General features: G+C 41.4%; 2 protein-coding genes across 6 annotated transcripts; one reads left to right on the plus strand and one right to left on the minus strand.

Moving 5' to 3' along the window:
* The first annotated feature begins 953 nt into the window (after positions 1–953).
* tmem109 (transmembrane protein 109) lies at positions 954–9741 on the plus strand. The gene is made up of 3 exons (XM_042094440.1): positions 954–1517; positions 1730–1832; positions 9199–9741. The coding sequence occupies exons 1-3, from the start codon at positions 1266–1268 to the stop codon at positions 9561–9563; spliced, it is 720 nt and encodes a 239-aa protein (XP_041950374.1). The 5' UTR covers positions 954–1265; the 3' UTR covers positions 9564–9741.
* A 922-nt stretch (positions 9742–10663) lies between these two features.
* wu:fc21g02 lies at positions 10664–22259 on the minus strand. Of its 5 annotated transcripts, none has more exons than XM_042094395.1 (10): positions 22044–22259; positions 20114–20159; positions 18933–19220; positions 18530–18814; positions 14762–14982; positions 14618–14653; positions 14360–14485; positions 13924–14037; positions 13329–13445; positions 10664–13167 (listed from the first exon to the last, which is right to left on the minus strand). In XM_042094395.1, exons 1-10 carry the CDS (start codon positions 22044–22046, stop codon positions 13069–13071), a joined length of 1335 nt encoding a protein of 444 aa, XP_041950329.1. In that variant the 5' UTR covers positions 22047–22259; the 3' UTR covers positions 10664–13068. The 5 variants fall into 5 exon arrangements, with proteins under 5 accessions (XP_041950329.1, XP_041950347.1, XP_041950320.1 ...); XM_042094413.1 differs by lacking the exon at positions 22044–22259 and adding an exon at positions 21865–22035; XM_042094386.1 differs by lacking the exon at positions 22044–22259 and adding an exon at positions 21301–21794.
* Positions 22260–22911: the final 652 nt, after the last annotated feature.

The raw sequence follows: 22911 nt of genomic DNA on the forward strand, positions 1-22911 counted from the left end.
ACACACACTCAGGCATGCCAAACAAGCATACACAAAAGTTTCAAGAGTGGGGGATGGAGTAAAATATTGGAGACAAAAAGTGTGCTTTATTTTCGCGGAACGGATGTACAGGACTGAGCGGCGGTCATGTTTTGTACCGCTATGCGGTACATCTAGTATTACTAAGTGGTGTTAAGAGTAATTTTGTATAAGATGTGGCAATAACTTATTCAGCATGTAGCATGTGTTCTGTTAATGAAGTTATCCTAAGGCAACATAAACAAATAAGGGAGTAGGCAAGAACAAGAGTAGAATCTGCCTGGAAGGCATGTTATGCAAAAGCGGATGGATGGAAATTTCTGGATAATGTGAAATAAAACAGTCTTTGTATTGATGCAGACTTACTGTGCAACGGTTTTTCATTTTTCAAACATGCACTACAGACATGGGAAACACTGATGTGTGTGAGGTTTCCAGATTTACATCTGACTACTTCCTGCTAGGGTTATATTGTGAAGTTGGCGCTCAATATGAAATAAGTAAGGGATAATATCTGACATGACGCCAGCCATACAGGGGCCAAGTCACAATAAAAAAAATTACAAAAAGTTCCTCTTGTGCTGCACTGCCACTCTGAGGTTCAACCGTGTATGGCACAGGGCAGATTGGCTCATGAACAACTTTGTTGAGCTAGGGACAACCTTAACAGTTTTTAACAGTTCTGTTTGACTGACTGAAAATTTCTGTCCACTGACTCTCAAACCTCAACATTATATTGCATAGGCTACTTGGCCGAGAAACCTGATTTACATTTACATATAATGATTACTCACATGTTCTCTGGTTTAACTTCATATAGGGCCTACTGCTGTGTTTTTTTTTTTTTTTTTTACTAGAAGCTAGGCTTACTAGGCTAGGCTTGTCTAACTTTGAAGTCTTAATTCAACTCCTTCTCAGAAGGTGGCAGTACACGCATACAAGAGAAGGAGGGGAACCATGGAATAGAAGGAAATTAATTTAAGTTTTCCAGACTGAGTGCGACTTAAAGAAAGGAAATGTTGAGTAATCGTTAAGTCGTAGTGACTCGTTTGTACATGGGGAACACAGAGAAATAGGGTGTTTTTGTGACAGCAATATTTTTAAGGGAAGAGGTAGGCGTAGGCGTATTATTTTCCAGTGAAGTGAAACTGTGTTAGGCGTGTTGTTTGATTTGTTATTTGCCTTACGTGTTTTTGTTAATCAATTTAAAATAAGCCTACCTGAAAGGCAACACCTGCCACTTTGCAATGATAAAACAGGAGGTCATACAATCAGGGTTGAGAATGGCAAGAATTTCTTGTGGATGGATACTGCTATATCTAGTTTTGGTTGCGTCTATATCATTTTGTTCGAGTTCATCAGCTCAAGAGGATGGGAAGAAGACGGAGACCCAAGGCGTGCTGCGAACTTTCAGAGAAGTTCTATCGGACCTTTCCGTGGACGCGCGTGGTTACCTGGTGTCCTTTGTCGGGGAACGGGCTGTGGATACCTCACTTCAGGTCATTCATTATTTGGCTTCTATTTTGTAATATGTTAAGTCTGTTCTACACCTAAGAACGTAGCCTTAACAATTCAATTAAATTAAAGTATTGATTAAAAGGGGATTTATGATGTTCATATAGGCTAAATTACAGTTTCAGTCGTCATAGGCTAACTCTCATCCACGAACATGCTCTCAATCTGTAAATCATCCCATTATTTCCCACACTAGAGTATTAGAAGTGCTGTCAAGTCGCTATCAGAGGGTACAGCCAGCTGTCTGAATATTGTCTTTCAATACATCACAGAGCTGTTGAGCGCCACAGGAACCAAAGGTGAGCCCTTCTGACTAAACAAATCCATAAAGCGAGTTTCAACAGATCTCTGCCTGCCTGTACAGTTTTTTCCCCAATAGGCTGGCTAGCCTCCTCAGTCTTTTACAAAACAAAGTGCTTGAGCCAGTCAGATCCCCTAATTGAGCCAGATTCAAATGCTTTATTTCTTTCTTTCTGTTTTTGTTAACTTATCAACCTATCCTTGTGGAATAGTGGAATATTTTTTGTTAACTTCTCAGTTTAAATGCATTTTTTATAACCTTTACACATTTGTTGAATCATGGTACTAATAAAAACTACAGGATAGTAATAGCTGAACTTTGAGCTGAGCTTGAACAAACATTTGAAAGCAAGAGACTCATTCCATAATCAGTCAACAGATTAGATATGCTGACCCCTCATGTTAGACATCCCAATATAAACCTCTGCCAGGGTCGGCATGGCTTTTAGTATTTTGTGCTGCTCTGACAGTCCACTTTCATTGACTGTTAGTCTACAGTTTTTGAGTTTGGAGATGTAATGTTTTGCAGTGACAGGCTATGAATGCCGACTCCACAACTGTTTCACTTCCCAGCCAGTTGGTGTAATAGATTGCAGACTATGAATCAGTGACAATAACTCAAAAGACAAACAATCCAAATGGATGACTTATTTAGAAATTTAAACTAGGTAGCATTTTAACCTTTTAAGTTATTTAACACCATCACTACACTACCACACTTATGGTGAGTTTCATCACAGTTGAATCAATTTGTATTCACCTGAAACTGGTGTGTGCACAACCTCTATCAACGTAAATACAAAAAAAATAAAAAATAAAAAAATCAGGTTGTCACCAATACCATCCAATTAGTTAAGACAATTATAATCCAATTATTATGACCGCCACGCATGTCCAAATTTCCGTCAAGGATTCCCGGGACACTGAAAGACCGGGGTAGACGAAACTTGGTGGGCATGTAACCCCACATGGATAGCATGGAACCATCGTTTTTCATTTTGATCTGTAGCCCCCCTGCTGTACTGGACCCCCCGAAAGGAGGGTAGGGTCGACACAGTTTTCTGTGAATATCTTGAGAACCGTAGGGCCTAGGATGACCAATTTTTTCCGTATGTTTGCCTCCAGGGGTCATGTTAACCCATTCCATGTGCACACATGTGCATAAACAGATACACACGCACACACATACATTCACAGTAATCATACGTATGACACATACTCAACACAGTAGACATATGTACGCATGCATGCACATGCACAAACACACATACGCAGGCAAACACACAAGCACGCACACACACACACACACCCACACACATAAACATAAACGTGTACACGCACACATGCACACAATTCAAGAATTTCTCAGAATTATGAACAGGCAAGATGGGGGTGGGTTGTATAAAATGAATTTTACATGTGAAATCTATGAACTAATCATGTTTTGGTACTTGTTTTCTAGCAGATACCAGTGAGAATTGAGTGTGGATAATGCAATTTAGTGAGACAGTTAGAATCATATAGGCCTTTCAGCGTGATTTATTTTTGTGGAAAAAATGTGCTGGACTGGGCGGCGGTCATATTTTGTACCGCTCTGCGGTACATCTAGTTATGACATTATCAATCATTTCTTATTTAAAATGTGCAAAATTGGAAATGTCCTTGGTATCTTACCATAGCACTGAAATATTTCACAGGTCAGAGAACATACTGTAGGCAAATTTAAAGTCTAGAAAAAAACTTCCTTGTGCTGTCCTCGTGTCTCCTCAGTTGATTCCTTTAAGCACAACTAACTTCTCAAACAGTGTTGCATTCAGACGACGCCTATAGGGCCTGTTAATCAGTTCAGCAAAGGAAAATAAACGCTCTACTGGAGCAGAGGGGCTTGACCAGAAGAGACAGAGATGTTGTGCTTTATAGTTAGATAGATATCATCACAGTGTTTCACAGAAAGTATTTTACAGTATTTTGAAAATACAAAAATACACAACACTGAAGTATTTTAAAACAAAATACGAAGGCATTTTCATCATCTCAATAAAATACAAATTACAAAATAGTATTTTGTATTTGAAATACGTATTTTAAGTACATGTATTAGAAATACTGCCCATCCCTGCATATAGCCCCACTAGACTTTTACGGAAAAAAATTGTTTGGTCCCCGGGAGCCACAGTTTTTCCTAAGTAACTACCTGAACCGTGGCACCGAGGATGAAGAAATGTTTATGGTATGTTGGTCTCAAGGGCCCACATCAACCTAGCCTATTTCAAGGGCCTACATCAACCTAACTCATTTGTGATTTGCACCCCCCGGTTAAAAAATAAAATGTAATATTATTCTGCTTTAATCGCCCCTATCTTCAGTTGAGATGTTCAGAACTGCACCAAATTGCATGTGTATGATTAACCTGACATCGTCTGGGGTATGCCAAGTTTTGTAGAATTTCATCCATGAGGGGGTACAAAATAAATTAATTTATGTGTACATTTAGCGACTATACAGTCATCGGCCTGTAGATGGTGGTGTTGAGCAAAGGGTTGCTGGCAGAGGGTGAAGAGAGGAGTCTTACACACACTCTCTCTCACACACACACACACAAGCACACATACACACACACACTTGTACACACTCACATTCTGATTTCCAGTATTGGCCTTACGTAGTTTGTCCACCAGATGCGCAGCTTATGGCTGTAGGACACATTCATTACTCTTCACTCTTCACTTCCAAAAACCACAATGGATAGTTTACGGTTTCACAGCATTGTGGCCTGAGTATTCATGGTAGGATGATTTTCAGGTGAAATGTCATTCCTATTTCTTCTTGAAGCCTAAATAAACCAGTTGTTTTCACAAGGTGGTTTAGAGTAGTATAAATTAAATATAAGTATGTGCAGTGTATTAGCAGTAACCTTATAAGAGCAGAATAAATATGGCTATGTAATATGAACAATGTATGAACAACATGTACAGATATGTGCAATGTAGTGGCAGTACAATTATAGTAGTAGTAAGTACAATATAGATATATGCAGTGTATTAACAGAATATATTACAGAAAAGTAAATAAATATGGATATTTAGTATGAACCATATAAACAGATATTTACAGTATGTACAGCTATGTGCAGTGTGGTAACAGTACCATTATAGTGCAGAAACAGTAACATTATAATAGTATTAAGAATAAGTGTATGTGCAGGATGAAGAGCAGTAAATGGCTAAGTATAATTATACGTATAAGTTTAATTACAGTATGTACATTTGTAAATAAATACACTATGGATGGGATATGGTAGTGCAGTTGTGGGGGGGCTGGGGGATGTCCGCCTCCTTGTTGTCCCTGTCAAGGCTGCCATGGTCGTGGACACCTCAACAGGCATAGGCAAGGAGGCATCAGGCGGGGGCAGGGCGGGGGGTGATGGGGGCTTAGTTCGTTGGATGCAGAGATAGAGTCTAGTAGGGTGACAGCCGCAGGAAAGAAGCTTCCTCTGAACCTGCTGGTTCGGGCGCGGAGAGACCTGTAACGCCTCCCGGAGGGGAGTGGGGTGAACAGTCTGTGGTTGGGGTGAGAACAGTCTTTGATGATGCTGCACGCCTTACGCAAGCATCGCTTGCCCTGGATAGCCTCGATGGAGGGGAGTGAGGAACCGGTGATGCGTTGGGCAGTTTTCACCACCCTCTGTAGTGCTTTCCGGTCATGGGCAGAGCAATTGCCATACCAAACTGTGACACAGTTGGTGAGGATGCTCTCGATGGTGCAACGATAGAAGTTCACCAGGATCTGAGGAGACAGATGGTGAGCCTTTTTGATCAGGGTAGAGGTGTTGAGGGTCAGAGATGTGGACACCCAGAAACTTGAAGCTGGTGACACACTCCACCTCAGTCCCGTTGATGATGGGTGTGTGTGTGCCAGCTTTAGACTTCCTGAAGTCCACAATGAGCTCTTTGGTCTTCTTGGTGTTGAGAGCCAGGTATTCGTGCACCACAATGTTAGGGGCTGGACCTCCTCCCTGTAGGCCGTCTCATCGTTGTTGCTGATGAGACCAATCACCGTAGTGTCATCTGCAAACTTGACAATGATGTTAGAGCCATGTACAGGTGTGCAGTCGTAGGTGAAGAGGGAGTAGAGGAGAGGGCTCAGCATACATCCCTGTGGAATGCCGGTGTTCAGGGTGATAGTTGAGGAGGTGTGGTTATCTAACCTAACAGACTGAGGTCTGTTGGTTAGGAAGTCCAGAATCCAGTTACAGAGGGAGGTATTGATGCCCAGTTCACTGAGTTTGGTGATCAGTTTGGAGGTGATGATGGTGTTGAATGCCGAGCTGAAGTCAATGAACAGCATTCTTACATAGGTGTTGCTATTGTCAAGGTGGGACAGGGCAGAGTGAAGTGCCGTAGAGATGGCATCCTCTGTGCTCCTGTTCTGACGGTAGGCGAATTGGAAGGGGTCCAGTGAGGGTGGTAAACAGGTCTTGAGGTGGGCTAGGACCAGCCTCTCAAAGCACTTCATGATGATGGGGGTGAGTGCGACTGGACGGAAGTCATTAAGGCTTGTTGCAGTGGAGTGTTTTGGCACCGGCACGATGGAGGTGGTTTTAAAGCAAGGGGGGACAGCTGCATGGGCTAGTGACAGATTAAATATGTCAGTCCAAACCTCAGTCAGCTGCACTGCACAGGCCCTGAGGACGCATCCGGGGATACCTTCAGGACCAGCAGCCTTACGGTACGTGCATTAGTCCTGCTCAGTGCCACACACACACATCGGTGGTGGAGAGTGTGAGGGGCTGGTGATCTGCAGAGACCACAGCCTTGATGGACATCTCATTGTTGTCCCTATGTTGTCCCTTGTTGCGGCAACTGTGAATTGGGATGAATTTCTGCTTCTTCGAGGTGCCTGCCTTCATCCATACTTTATCACAGTTGATGGAAAAATGGACCAAAAGGAGAACCAAGACCTCTGTGTCTCTTGAAGACACAACAATGGCAGAGGCCTGGCTCTTGGTGCAATGGAGCACCATCCTGGTGTCTGCCTCTTCATGTCTAGCCTCAAGCTCATATCAAGAGGGCACACTACCAAGCAGCTGTATGGCTCCAAGCAAAACAACAAGGACCTGCACTGCCTCCATCGGAAACTATGGGTTGGCGAATTGAGAAAGATTCTCACTTCCCTTCCTTCTGTGCCTCAGGCTGTTATCAATCTTGTTACATGCCGTTGTACTACACAGTGTAAAAGGAAGAACTGCAACTGCAAAAAATACAAGCTGCAGTGCACTGCTGCATGTCGTTGCCACACTTCTGCTGATGTTTGCCGAAACGAAGCAGACTATGCACACTAATGTCACAGCCTAGCCATTCTCATGGTGGCCATTTTGGAAAAAAATGTGAAATGCACATGGACTGGCAGTTAATGTTTTGTTTTGACTTGTTTGGTCCTGTCTATTTGTTTTTGTCTGTTCATATTCCCTTTGGTACAATACAATAAAATAATAAAAAAAATGAAGTTAAATGCATAGGCCTATAGGCAAAGTTTAATGACCTTGAGGTTATCAGAGGTCAAATGTGGTTTTGTAAATGAAAAAGTGAATGCAGCACCCCAAATTTGACCAAACAAGGCCATTTGTTAACTTAATTCATCATTGTAGTACATTTCATTGCTTATAAAGCTGAGAAACTGGGTTCAGCTGGGACGCTTACAACCCCAAAGTTCAATGACCTCTAGAGGTCACCAGAGGTCAGATAGAGCTTGTCATATTGCAGATTTGAATTCGGCACACCCAAATTGACAAAATAAGCCAACTTTGTCTCAAAAATGCCTCGGGCTTCCTAAATAAGCAAATTTTTCAATTTTGGCACCAGTACCTGGGTTTTCTACAGGAATAGCATGTTTGAGAAGGCACTGCAAGTATAAACTGCTCACAGTGTAGTTTATGGCAATGTGGTTATCACAGAACAAAGACCTATTTTATTCTTATTCTTTCTATTTTATACACTCTTTTATTTCTTTTTTTATGCCTTTAATGACAGGACAGTAGAGAATGACAGGAAGTGAGTGGGAGAGAGAGTCGGGGTGGGATCCGGAAAGGAAAGGACCACGGGGCGGGAATGGAACCCGGGTCGCCGGCGTATGGTCAGTTGCGCCACAGCTGGGGCCAACAATCTTTTATTTCTTAAACAAATTACTGTATATGAAGAGCCTTTCATTAGGAATTTAGATAGTTAGGCCTATTCAAATACATAATGCCCCACCTTGATTACAACCTTGTTATGGGAGAAAATTTTTACATTTTTTATCGGACGATATATCGGTTATCAGTTTTTGAATAACTCAAATATCGAAATCGGTAGGTTATCAGCCTTCAAAATCCCATATTGGTCAGGCTATATAGGAGATGGAGACAAATTGACATACACACACACATCCACACAATTACACACACACACACACAGGCATGCACATACAAGCATACGCAAAAGTTGCAAGAGTAGGGGGTGGAGTAGGAGATGGAGACACATTGTCAAGCGTGACAAGTGGGAGAGGATGAACAGGGCTGAGCGGCGGTCATATTGTGTACCACTATGCGGTACATCTAGTTTTGGTACCATTTAAAAGGAAATATACTGTATGTGACCTCATTGCATAGGCTACACCGTAGATTTTGTGCTGTTTAATCACTGTTTATTATATACATAGTCTATGCAGGGATGTATTAGGTGAATAATATAAATCTTAATAGATCAGTAGATTAAAATCTGTCACCAAAATGAAAAGCAAAAGAATTTTGATCCAGTGTGAAGGTTGCTGTACTTGAAATGCATATTTCAGTAGATAATGGATCATTTACATATATTAATGCATACAATTCAGAAAGCTTGCAATATAAACATTGACTTAATGTAACTGATAATCTGGGTAAATTGTGTTGGGATATCTATTATTTAAATGTTTACCCTATTCCCTGCATAGGCATGCAATAGACATAAACAGGGTGATAAAACACAAGAAGCTACCACCCAATGCAATGCAATGATTTATTTTCTAACTCCAGCGTTGTACACCTTACCAAATATCATTATGAGACTTATCGCCCACATATGCCTTTTGGTCAAGAAATAACAGCAGTGTGATGATGTTCCATGAATTTCGTTGAATGTGATTTTGTTATTTGTACCCCCTTCTGTATACTTTCACATTTCAAACCTTACACCCTGGGCCTTGTATCAACTCTAAGATGATCATATCCTGACCTTGATTAATGGTTTAAAACTACAGGACAAGTGAGAATGTAATCTAAAGCCACAGTGCAGTATTATGATGGCATGTCAGCATTCTAATCCCTATCTTTTTTGGTTCTCACCTCAGTTCAGCTACCCTTCAACAAAGTCACTCCAGATGGAGTGCTCCTTGTCTCTCAGTGGGCTCTCCTGGCTGTGATTGGCTACTGGATGGTGTCCTTGCTCTTACGATTGGTAGCTGGTCTAGTGAGGCGGGTCCTCTGGCTCCTGAAGCTAGGTGGAGCCTTGGTGCTGTTTGGGCTGATCCTGAGTGATACGGATGCCAGTATGGAGACTACGGCGTTGAGGCTGGGAGGTCTGGTAATTGCCTGTGTGCTCCTGGGTGTGGGATCCCGTAGCGGAGCGCAGGATCACACTAGCCACCTGGAGGAGCAGGTGAGACGCCTGGAGAAGCGGCTCCGAGAGATGGAAAGCAGAAGAAAAAAGGAGTGAGTTTTGGAGTGAGAGTGAAGAATGTTTATAAAACTAAGGGAATTGTATGGTAAGATATGTTTTGAACTGTTGTCCAGAGCCATTGCACATTAAGCTGCTCTCTACACACTGCTCTATGTCAAGAACAGCCGGGACCATCTTTTATATCATTTCTAATAAAGTATTTTCATCATTTGTATTCATGGTGCACTTGAGTAAAACTGTGTTGGCACATGAGGAAACCCGAGATAAAACTCTGATCAAACTCTGTGTGAAGGAAGGATTAGAGGTTTGCAAAACAGTTAGCTTTGGTGTAGTCATTTCTAGTTCTACTCCAAGCTGGATGGACTTTACTAGCAGGTGTGATGATGGTGGGGTGTGGCACCTCAGCTCTGATATTTCAGCAGTCATGGTGTGCACTCCCTTAGCCGGTGACCTTTGTTAGCTTACCTTTGCCCTAAATTAACCTGCATTCTTCATAAATGCAAGGTATGTATGGGCGTGACTCTGGATTTCTGCAACTCCCTGAATCAAATGTCACTAGAAAACACTCACACTTTTAAAGAGTTTCCTACTTACTCAGAGTAAACTTATCAGGGTTAGTCTCTAAACCACATACTTGGAATGTGCCCCTGAACTCAATTGTTCTGGATATGAAAATTATGTTTAGCAATTAAATAAACAGTGGCATATAAAAGTTTGGGCAATCAAACCACAATTTTGAATACTGTGAACAGTTAAGTGTGTAGAAGACAAATGATATTTAGGAAAGACTAAGTTATGCTAATACATACGGACTCCTCCAGTCTTGTTCCAATAATCTGGTCTAATGGTCATGGACTAAGCAATGAAGACAATAATTATTGTCTACAAAGGAGACAGCCTCAGATTGTTGTTTAATTAAGAAAAGGCTGTTAATACAGTGGACCACTGTTAATGGTTGACATTGGGAAGACAAAAAAAAAAAAACCCTAAAAGAATGGCTTGTAGGATTGGCAAATCAGACCCCATACCAACACCACGATTTTGGGGATTTGATTTCTGAACTATCCACAGTAACAGACATTTTTACCAAGGGTAAAAATAGTGTATTTTAGCATTGGGAAACTGATGGCATGAAATTCTGGTTTCAGTATTTCTTTAATATTATGTGCAGTACAACACATTATTACAATGAATGCATTCACTGAAAAAAAATACACTACATGACATTCCATATGTCTCATGATGTGACACAAAATGCAAGGGTTTTCATATGTGCATAAGTTATCATCTAGTTACAGCTTGGCTTAAAACATACAAAGCGATACAGTGCCTACAGTAATAACACAATTACCTATAGACTCACTAGTCTACCATGACATACAGAGCTGCTGACCTCTATGTTACATTAAAAATATGAATAGTTTGCAAAAGGAAGACGGAAATTGACAGTCCTTAAAATGGAGTACAGATGTGACATGTTGTATCAAGCCTGCTTCTTTGATGCTTAATTGCTGTGCGTGACCTTTGCTGTTGGCACAGTCAGAAATCCTCTTTAAGATGATGAACCAATTTTTTTTTGTGCAATATTTGTGAATATGACCACTATAAATTGGAGGGAGGCCAATAGAACACCACCATACATAATATTACAACAAGCAAGTCCACTAGGAGAAGCCATCAAAGGATAGAACTGGAACCATCTGTTGTGTAGAAATCCCTAGGTGGCGGGGTGACATTCCTTGGCAGTGTTTCCCCTCCCCTTGTCTTTGAATGACATTTCCTAAGGTAACAATTAAAAACTTGATTGACAGCAGACAGAAGCCAGGCTCCAAAATCCTAGCTTTGCTATGGGCCTGCAACGGTCTCCGCAGCTTACATTGAGATGTGTAGATGAGGCATGGAGTAATCAGCAGCAGTGGTTTGAGCAGTTCAGAGATGTCGGTCCAAGCTGCTCCAAAACATGCAGTGCCATTATTTCCATTACTTTATAGTCCATTTAAGTCAACAGTCCACTCATTCCAGTTGAATTGTGATAACTGGCTTGGAGTTCCTGGGTGACCAGGTTCGAAGTGGAGAAGGCACCACCTGTGGATGGCTAATGTTGCAGGCCACCTTCGGTCTGATGGAAACCAAAGGTGTTTATAAATCATTGTTGGGTTCTCCACGAGGGCTGGATGACATTCTTAAGCAGGGCAACAGTCATAAAAGCAAAGTTAGTGGGAATCTAGAGGCTGAAACATCTGTTGGCATCATCAGATGAAGGCACAGATTCTACACTAAAGGATATTGTTATGCAATTGTATATACTATTACACATGTATATTGTATGCATCCAGGATTAAGAAGTTTCTTCAAACTGGAAAAGCACTTCCAAGCACCTCCATCCTTCTTCCAAACCCTTCCATGGTTAAATAATAATAATCAAAATCAAAATATCTACCCTGTTGTTCTGTTATATCTGTTGTGAAGCGAATATAACTTTTACAATGTATATTGCAATTCAGCAGGGAAAATCATGTATAATTGGTCCTAGTAACATGAATGAGAAACCATACATAAAATGAACTGTCAACAGGCCCACTGCTTGGTTGAAAGCACTTGATCTGTCCTGAGAGGTTGACAAGTGTGGCTTGTCTCTTATTGGCTGAAGCAAATATGAGGTGAGTCGGAAACTGTGGTATGTCCTCAATAGAATAAGGCAAGGTTTTCAGCTACTCTATGCATTGACTTAAAAAACAGACAATTGAGACAATAAAAGACTTCACGAGAATAAAGCTAAAGATAACCCCACCACTTTGACCCATTAAAAAAAGAAAACAGTGTTACACCCTCAGGAAAAACCTTGGTAGTAGAAAGATCTTCTCAGGCCCTCTGGTATGGGGTCCTTTGGAAAACCTTGTAAGAACTCTTTTACATGATCCACTGTATAGCAAAGAACTAACGAAAAAAATCAATATGAGCAAATTGATCAAAGATAAGCCCAAATAGTAGAAGTTGGAAACATGTAGTCTCCAAATTTAACTACAATAGAATTTGTTTTGATTAACCTCTCACCTGCCAAGCAGGCCAGATGTCTTCATGAACCCTTTTCTAGATTTGAGCTTTTGGTCCACGTGTGGCGGTTGAATAGGCAGCATTTGCTGAATCTAGGGAGCACTACTGCATGTTTGCATCAAAGATCCACAAAAGTAATCGTCCCAAGTATGAGAGCACCCATGTGCTCCATCACATGGTACCAACAGAAACATGGAACCAAAGTGCAAATTTGAGGTAAAAAGAGATGGCAACTGCATGATGCTACACGTGCCTAAAACTTTGGGTGTGGTCTGCTCAACAGGTGAGGGGTTAAATCTGAATAAACTTGGAAAAAATGACCTACTCTAAGATGGTAAGATTCCACCAGTGGGCCTCTTCAAAAAGTCGCTGTTAAGGCTCCACTAGTAGCAACTTTAGAGGTTCTTCCAGTGAGACAAGCTGGAGAGCCCTTTATCAAAGAGTGTGGAGGGTGCTTGGGTTATCAGTCTGATGTGCCATCAAGAGACTACAGGAAATTGGTCGTTCCTGCGTTGATCTCGAACTTGGTTGGCTCCGATGAGCTCCAAGCGTTCACAGAAGAAGCTGAATCAGTGGGTTGTCCAACCTAATTGAAAAATATTCAAGAGAGAAAGTGTGTGAGTGTGTGTGTTTGATAGTGTATAAGACAGAAGAGATCATGAGAAGCTTTGCAAGCCCACGTGGAAAACCTGTGATAATCTAGACAGAGGTGAATAAAAAGAGCAAACCGAGAGACAGGAAGCATACCTGAGGCTGCGGTGGAGTAAGAAGGTGCGCAGCTGACATCTCATTCATCTTGATTTCCTCTTTCGATGGCTCTGCATTGGTGGGTGGAGGAGCACTGTATGCTACAGGAGCATAGCCCTGAAAACATACAACACAAATGTATAGTATCCCTATGCAGCCCTGTATGGCAGTAATGATAGAGCAATGTTAAAGGTAAACAGCACTTTAAAGGTGCTCTAAGCGATGCTGGGTAACGTCACTTCTGTTGTCGTTCAAAACAGAGAGCTAGCTCTCTACTTCCTCCCCCTCCCTCCCGTGGAATTGAAACTCCCCTAAACGTGCATCTCCTCAGTGATTTGCTGGAACAGTTTGTTATGTTTTTATGGTCCAGGTTGGACCAAGCTGTTTTTGCTGCCGTTTTTGGAGCCTGACCTGTCCACAGAGACCACATTTTTTTTACAGAGATGGTGAGGTGATGTTTTCTGTATGTTACAAAAAATGTTTTAGCTTAGAAACCGCGTAACATCGCTTAGAGCACACACATGTGGTTTCAAGCTGAAAGCAATGGGAAACCAAAATATGAGGAGGGGAGGGAGGTTTGGTTTGAGGAACCTACGGGTGGAGCAGCAGGATTGTATTGGTTGGGTGGTGGGCCATTCCACTGAGGCACGGCTGGTCCTGCAGTAGGCGGGTATACTGGATTCTGAGGGTCATAGCCTGGTTGGAAGCCCTTCAAAAGGAAAAGACAAGTGACAGGTTTAACAGGACAACGTCTCAAGTTAAATGAATTAAAGAAATGCTGTCAGCTACTGTACTCTCTTGCTGTTATGTAATAGACCTTGCATATAATGAATATGAATGGATCATTACTTTATTCACTTCGATGAACCTTGGTGCGTCAATGTGTTAGTGTCTGCAGTAGTACCTTTGTGCTGTTTGTGTATGTATGGTGTATGTGTGTGTTTGTTTTTGTGCATGTTCAAATATGCACAAATAAATTGATGAAGACAGGTAAAGCCAATAGGTTGATGAAAAGGTAAATCCAGTCTTACAGGGCCTGGGGGCATGGCAGGCTGACCATAGCCAGGGTTCTGCGGAGGTGGGATGGGCTGACCATAGCCGGGGTTCTGTGGAGGTGGTATCTGACCCCCTGCTGCTGGGTAGACTGGGGCATAGCCCTGTACATGCATTCAACACACCACAACATCATTTCAACTGATAAACCATAGAAATTACAGAAAAACCTGACTGAAAAAGACCACTAGTATATCACGAAAAGACATGTGAAATCCCATATGTAAAACTCTTACCGCATTTGGATCTGGTGTTGGCCCATGATAAAAAACCTGAAAATAAGATCCAGAAATTAGGAACTACAAATACACATCTGATAGATTGCTAGGTTGCGCATCTGAGGACAAATTTATCAAACGCATTGGTTGTTCCCTACTTACTTGGCCACCAGACCCGGGAGGGATCATAGGCGTGGAGGGGGTGTTGTAGGAGGGCGGTCCACCAGGAGGGGGCCCGTCGGTATGGATCACGTGAGTGGCAGTGGTGGTGGCCTTCTTGCGGAAGATCTTTTTACGGCAGCAGCAGCAAATACCAGCGGGGATGCCCAACAACAGCAGCAAGGCTAGCAGAGGATTTGTGGATTCTGTGTGCTCATGGGCATCTGTAGAGGGGAGAAGAAAGGAACAGAGGGAGTAAAGAGTATGTAAAATGCAAAAAAGGGCAGAGGGGATATGGTAGAAATGTTATTAAGAGAGATTTCAGTGAGAAACAGGAAGTAGGAGACATCGATGCAGTATGAAAAAAAAGAAATACATGACTCAACAAGAAAAGTGTGCGTGAAAAATCTTTTTCTTCAAGGCATGAATATCTAGTTTTATTTAATTACCAACTGCTGCTTAAACTTCACATAAACTATCTGGTCAAGTATTATACATTTTATTATTTTGCTCATATGAAAGCATCTACTCATGTGTGACAGTTTCAAGAGTTTCAAATTGCAGCATCGGCCAAGCACGTCCACAATTTGGCATCATATTACCACTTGGGTCCTACAGTCAGGGATGGGGGATGGGGATGGGGGATGGGGGGGGGGGGGGGGGTTAGGACGATTCTAAGGGCCCAGCACTGACAGGGGGTCCCCAGAGAGCCACCGATAATACTATATATTATCAGGGGGGCCCAGAATTATTGTCTATCATAGGGCCCAAATTTTCTAGCAGCGCCCCTGCCTACAGTATTTGGAACTATGAGTATTGACTTTGAGGCATCCATTATGGATTGAAGCTGGGACAAGACCATCAAGACCCATCAAGACACTTATCCCATAACCTCATGTGTACTTAATTTCCATTAACAAATGTCTTTTATTGTAAATTCATCTAAACAAGACACTGCTCAACATTCTGCAGTAACCACCTACAGTAGCAACATTCATTCAATATCGGACATCTGGAGACATTCATAGTTCAATGGTGATGTATCTGAAGTGACCCTCTGTTACTTTTCCCCATGAATTGTGGTCATTCCATGGCATTTCACCAAAATCTGACAAGAATTCCTAATGATCCCTTCACTTTTTCTTACATTGTGTATCATGAATACCTATACTGCAGACATAGGCATACCAAGTCCAGCATTCAATGGAAAACCAAAAGAAATTAACAAAAATATGACCATTTGAATTAAATACTCTTACAATCCTTTTGGACTGTCCAAATTGGTTGAGTATATCAGAATAGAATTTTCAACTGTAACTACTGTACTGTACTGTAACTCCTGTGAGTCTGAATCTGAATGCATATTTTACTTTCAACAATTATAAAGATAATGACATTTGAGTTGTATTTTCATGCAATCTCTTAGTGATGTAGCATGGAATGCCCGCATTAATTTGGACATTAACTTGGACTATGAGAAAATGCCTTTATGCATTTTAAAATTGAAATAAGTACCGGTAAATGAATATATTACTTTAAACAAATAAGGCCATACCTCTCCCATAACCATTTGGGCAGCTGTGGCCTACTGGTTAGCGCTTCAGACTTGTAACCAGAGGGTTGCCAGTTCGAACCCTGACCAGTAGGCATGGCTAAAGTGCCCTTGAGCAAGCCACCTAACCCCTCACTGCTCCCTGAGCACCGCTGTTGTTGCAGGCAGCTCACTGCGCCAGGATTAGTGTGTGCTTCACTTCACTGTGTGCTGAGTGTGTTTCACTAATTCACGGATTGGGATAAATGCAGAGAATAAATTTCCCTCACGGGATCAAAAGAGTATATATACTTATACTTATACTTAACCAGGCATGAAAACGGGTCAGGGGTGAAAAAGGTGAGAAGGGTGCGCGAAGAGGGAAATGGCCGTTTCATAGCAAAACAAGCGCGAGTGACATTGTTGCCAATAGTGCATAGCTTCCATGGAGTATGAAGTTGCCTAAAACCAGAGATTTATAAAGAAAACAAACTACAAAATGACTAATTTTTACAAAAATACCTTTATTTCTTTTTTTTTTGGCTCAGGGCAAAGTGTGAAGGGACCCGCTTGTGCTGTTTGGCAACATGCTTCAGCCTGGCCCTCCTCTCCTCCTCTGTAATCTACATGAGTTTTCTTTCTTTCTTTCTTTCTTTCTTTCTCTGTGCCTGAAGTTATAAGACATTTCTGAAGATTTCATAGGCCTAATGGACACTTCATAGTAGACTATTAGAATAAGTCTGAATAAAATAAGTCTGAATATTTGTTGGCTTTGAATGCACCCTAGGACACCTACTGGTCAATAAAAATACAACACTAATAAAAATTCCACACAAGAGCAATACAAAAAGCGCCATTTGGTCTGCAAATGCTTGATACATTCATAAGTACAGGCACAAGCGATTCCCATGTTGAAATATTTCCTCTCTTTGTAGCCTAACAAAGTAGTAGCTATAGGCGATCTGTGAAAATTCATGAAAATCGAGATAAGGACCTAACTCAGGTTGCGAGATCCCTAACCTAACGCCTTGCCCAGTGTCCCAAAGAGCAACTTCCTTACAGTGAAATATTTTCTCTCTTTGTAACAAATGAAGTAGAAGGTGATCCGCGGAAATATATTATCTCGAGGTAAGGATCGAACCCATGTCGCACGATGTCTAGTCCAACGCCTTACCCAGTGTCCTATCCCTCAATCAGCCTTCTTTCAGATAAAAAAAAATCTATATTAAATTGTAGGCTAACGTTGGCTAAAATGACACAGAAGAGAGCAAAGTGCTTTTGTAACTGAGTGTGTTTGAAGAATAGAGGGCAGTGAAAGTGCTTTGGTAACTGGGTAGTATTTTAAATTAACCTTATAGTCTAACCTAATAGTCTACTATGAAGTGTCCAAAACCATTTCCTGTTGCTCCAAAACCCACCTTCAGGGATGTCTGTCTTCTCTGTAACAAGGTTCCTCCATTTCACCACATTCTATCCTCCCAACTCTCATGTCTCTTTCCTTCCAACACTGCTTCCTCCCAATAATCTGGATATCCCTCTCATTTCTCTGTCGATTTGTTTTATTTCTACAAGTTGACTTACAACTGTAACACAGAACATTTCATATTTGACCCAAGTAATTAGACAGCAGCTAATTTGGATTGAGATCATTAAACAACTGTTTTAAATCTCATCTCAGCTGTCTCTTTCACAAGTCACAGTCTATTATTAGACACTATGGGATGACTGAGGTTAGAGTCACTGGATTATATATGGCCTGGTCAATACAACCTACAATCCCAAAAATAGCCAGTCACGCAAGACACAAAATCTTTCACATGTATGGCTCTGTGGGTGTTCATGCTAATGTTCATATGTGTATTTTTAAAAAGTACTGTATGTTCTCATCATGAAGCACACAATAGAGATACTTTATTCAGATTACTCTGCAGCCCACCCCAACACAGCTCAGCATAGCTCAGATTTTACAAAATTCAACTGTTCTCCCTGATTGAAATGGAATTTTCCTGTGTTTATAAAAAAAATATCGAAACACAGTACAAGCTACCCAAAGAACACGTATAATAGGGATTGGGTGTGGGTCTACAGATCCCCAGTCAAATGAAATTATTCTTGTGTGTTTCTGTGCATGCACCTGCCCCTGAGTTTCAAACACCTCAAAATAGCATACGATCAACAATGAGCTTGCAATGGGAAGAGAAGGGAGCTGTATCTGAAGCAGATGCTGAGGGAAAACTTACCAACTAGAATCATTCTGGTGACAGACACCAGCCGGTCCCTTCTGTCAAACAGCCTGTACCTGCCCACGTCTGATACGTTGACGGATTTGATGATGATGCCTCTGGAGCTGATTTTCACTCGGCCGACGTAGTCTGCCAGGTCGTTCCCCACCTCTGCTCCGTCTCGCACCAGGGTGAAGTTCCCAGCATCCCCGGTGAACTGCAGGGTGGCTTCATGTTGGTTGCTGCCTTCTAGGTTGATAGTCAGATCCTCTCCAGCTACCCGATCAATGTTCTTGTGCACAGCTGTACAGGAAAGAACAGGCAGAGAGAAGGACACCCATGTCCGTCAAAAAAACATTTTACGTAAAATAAATTTGACTTTCATCTTTACATAAATAAATTTGCCTTCCATCTCACTCACTAATGACATCAAGTAGAATAGATTTGGTCTCCTTATTCCAGTAATCCTTCAGACTGTAAGTCCCCTCGTCATCAAACACTACTGTCTGCAGCTCCCAACGTTGATCAGATGTACTCGAGCTGCTTCCTGTCAGACGGCCCTTGCTGGGGCGGTGCTGCCCTCGGCTCCATATAGTCTCCATAGATGAGCCATCCTCAGGTTTGAACTCAAGCTTTTCCGTCTCCTTTGATATCTTAATAGTAAGTCGACGACCATGACCTAACTTTTCACGGGTGGTGTAATAACAATCTGTGGAGGAAGGCAGAGAGGTTCATCACGATTACTGTATCACTTCTGGTAATACATGCCATACGCAGTGATAGGAATACCAATACCAAAGATCCTTGATTACTAGCTCCGCTTTAACCCTCTCTGCCAATACCCTTCAAGTCCAGAATGAAACAATAATCTTTGAAAGAGGAGGAAGTCCAACATTCCCTAGTGGATGGGACAACATTCCTCTTGGTATGAGAAACAAGGATGTTTTGTAGTTCTGTTCCTTAAAGGACTCTGTGTAGCATAGGCTATTCAGTAGAGAGATAGGGACTGTGTTGGCCTCTATTCAACATGAGAAATGTGTTGTTGGTGATAAATGCGAGTACCCATGAGTTTTAGCCCCTGCAACTATGCCTTCACTTTCTGGAGCTATCCAGATGCTATAATCTGTATAGCGTGTTCTCCATTTCCTCTTGCTCACTGTGTAATTACAATGGTTTTGTTTTGCTAAAATGAGTTGAGTTTACTTAGAGTTCCATAATTATTTCCATATGTTGTAGCCTTGTAGAGCAAACATAGATGCATAGATAAAAATGCAGCACTGGAGTTCCTAACAAGCATGACAGACCCAAATGATGCTAAAGCCTGGTCTTCACTTGATGAGCTTTCAGAATGTTCTAGAAATGTTCTATGAACAGCAAGATTGTGTGTGCCTGCAGAGCACGCATTGAGACATTACTCAAACCGGAACACACTACTCTCTATTCCAAACTGTTCAGTAATGAGCAGATGGCAGAATAGTAAGAGGCCAACACATTATCACAACAACCCAGAATTGTAGCATACATCCATTTCATAATATTTAAGCTCAGAGTATAATCAGTGGAAAGACATTACCCATAAATCACAGACAATGGCTTACTTACCCACATTTAGCACAGCCACCAACAAGATCAGCAGAGACCACATCTTCTGTGAGGTGAAAAGCGTAGAACGATATCACAGTTAGCAAATAAACATAGTGATCAGGCAAACGCTGAAAGGGGTTAAATCACAATCCTAAACTTGATATATCTAGATGAATACCTAAAACAGCTGAATACAGAATGTAAGAAATTAAAGAAGGCTTTGGTTAAAGCCCATCCTGCCCATAAAGATAGGATTCACAGTAAAGCAGATGACTACCAAATGTGGGGTCACCATAATCTCATAAATGGTAATTTAATCATAATAACAAAGGAAAGGTCTATGGCATTGCTCAAACACATGGGGCACAAGGGCCCAGCAGGCACTGAGGTGTGAGCAACAGCCCCCAACTGTAGAATGGGATATGGAGGCTTTGGGTGCCTTGAAAAGTGCAATATGTTGTTGTTGTTGTTGTTGTTGTTAAGAACCATCTTAGGCAAAGGGGCCCAATTAACTTTAGAACAACCAAAGATGACTAGATCCGTTTGCATTAGAAACCTAATTAATTTAGGCTACATTAGTTAGTAGGTCTACCTAGGCCTACCTGGAATCATGATGAGTAGGTGTTTGCTGTTCAGACATAGGCCTAGGCTATATGTGGTGTATCCCAGCTCTTTAATGGGTAGACTGATTTTTGCATCAAGAGTTCGAAACGAAGATGCAGAAACCTCCTTCCGTAGCCTGCCTCGCACTCACCATAGGCCTATAGATATTTTGTTGACCAATTACCAACAGACTTTGGTGGGTCCGTTTCTATGGTGACCGCAGCCTTTAAAACTATTTAACTTCAGGAAACTGCAATCATTAAGGGTAGGAGGAGGAGTCACAATTGAGAGTTTTTTTGAGAGTTAACTAAAAATTAAATTCACAACGTGTAGGCTAACCAATTAATTATTAAACCAATTAATTGTTGAATATTGGTACAAACATTGGAACGGATAGGACGGTTATTTTACTGTAAAAAGGACACGCATAGAAACACGTAGCCTATGTTTGCACGAAAGACAACACGAAGACTTTCTTCTGATCCATGGGAACGCCAAACCGAGATTGTTAGGCTACTACGCTGGCGCAGCAGTGGGCAACAGGCAGAGTGAATGGAAAACACATTCACAAATATACGACAATAAACACGATTTTTGCCTACCAGCACGCGACCCCACTTCGGCGTTGAGAAATCAGTTTTAATCACGAGCATTAATGTTCTTTGGCCAGAGTGATGGGCTAGCCACAACAACGTCTGAGCAATAAATAAATAAAAAAAAAAGAGGGCGGTGCCTCTGTGGCAGTATAAATTTGGATTCTAGACAAAGATAATAGCGCGTGCAAAATTAATTCTATTAGGCTATATCGTGACAACAAAACTCTGCCACAAATATCCAATATTACATGTAAAGTGCTAGAAAATATCTATGTTTATATTGATAAAGCGGAAACCTTAAGGCACCCGGCCAAACGCAGTCTGAGCCTACTCCACCTTTTCTCATCTGACCGCCAGTTCACTCGCACGCGATGAGCATGATGACTCCACTACAAGCTATCTACAAGCTATAAACCCAAACCAGAAATGCTTTGTTGCCTTTAATATTACACCTGAAACAGGCATGCTATGTACAAGTTACAATCTACAGGCGGTCACTCTGCTGACAGTGCGTTCTGCCGGTTGATGCTTTCATGCCCTCGAATAGATAACGTTATGATTAACACTCACTTGATACTGCTTCACACGTTGTTGTTTACTCAGCTATCAATCAGTCAAAGGTTATCGTAAACAATGATCGTTGTGCCCACTCTGTCCTTTCGCAGCATTCAAAGATAGGATACACTGGTAAGCTACTGTATGCTACGACGACATTCCAAATGAGACCAAGACCACATGCCATCGCTCACCATTTGCCCTAGACGTAGACGTAGGGTAGTGCAGTCTTCTTCTTGAGCTGGTTCACGTCACCCCCTGCACGACGATTCTTGTAACTATGGACAAAACTCTGATTAAGTTAATTTCACAATTTCGTTCTAAATATAGCTGAGTGTATGGTTTAAAAACCGAATAATGAACGAATGAACGAACCATACACGGATTCAAGAGAATTTTGTTCTTTTCAGAGGGAGCTTTAAATAGCCTAGCCAACTACTGCCTGGCAATGGATGGTGGGCCATCGGACTGTAGGCCTACGTAGCAACGCTGTCTGTCTGTTCCAAATCAGAAAAAGTTAGGACGTTGTGAAAAATGTGAATAAAAACAGAATAGCCTAATCTGCAAATCTTGTAAACTCACATTTAGTTACCAAAATGTTGAAATAGATTTTTTTTTTAAGAAGTGTAAATGCCAAAATGTCCTCTAATTCTGGAATACCCCATCCCAACTTTTTTTGAAAGGTGTTGCTGGTAGGCTATCAAATGCAAAATGAACATTTTCCATGAAATAGTCAAATTTGTCACGTTCAACATTTGATATGTTGTCTGTGTCCTTTTATGTTGAATATTTAAGAAATATAGGTAATAAACTAACTACTAAATTTGTCAAGCTCAGGCATCAACGGTACTTTTTCCACCTCATGTTTTATTTGCTGTGTAGCCTACATGTAGTTAGGCAACCCTGTTACAAATACAAAATAGCATGAAAAAAGTATATTTTTAAAATATGTTTCAGTAAATCCTTTTTCATTGAATAAAGGAAGTCATTTTACACTGAATAGTCATATGATTTCAGGTAAGACTGTTAATATATATTATGTTAATTCGACTTACTATCAAA

The sequence above is a fragment of the Alosa sapidissima genome, chromosome 1, assembly GCF_018492685.1.
Source record: "Alosa sapidissima isolate fAloSap1 chromosome 1, fAloSap1.pri, whole genome shotgun sequence".
NCBI lineage: Eukaryota > Metazoa > Chordata > Actinopteri > Clupeiformes > Clupeidae > Alosa > Alosa sapidissima.

Bases quoted from the DNA above. Each gene is read 5' to 3' on its own strand.
- wu:fc21g02 (XM_042094386.1), bottom strand. From the start codon at position 21,351: ATGCTCGTGATTAAAACTGATTTCTCAACGCCGAAGTGGGGTCGCGTG. The intron at 19,221-20,113 runs GTAAGTAAGCCA...CTTCCTCCACAG, and splicing joins GGTGGCTGTGCTAAATGTGG to ATTGTTATTACACCACCCGT. The intron at 18,815-18,932 runs GTGAGTGAGATG...TTTCCTGTACAG, and splicing joins TATTCTACTTGATGTCATTA to CTGTGCACAAGAACATTGAT.
- tmem109 (XM_042094440.1), top strand. From the start codon at position 1,266: ATGATAAAACAGGAGGTCATACAATCAGGGTTGAGAATGGCAAGAATT. The intron at 1,518-1,729 runs GTCATTCATTAT...TTCCCACACTAG, and splicing joins CTGTGGATACCTCACTTCAG to AGTATTAGAAGTGCTGTCAA. The intron at 1,833-9,198 runs GTGAGCCCTTCT...TTCTCACCTCAG, and splicing joins GAGCGCCACAGGAACCAAAG to TTCAGCTACCCTTCAACAAA.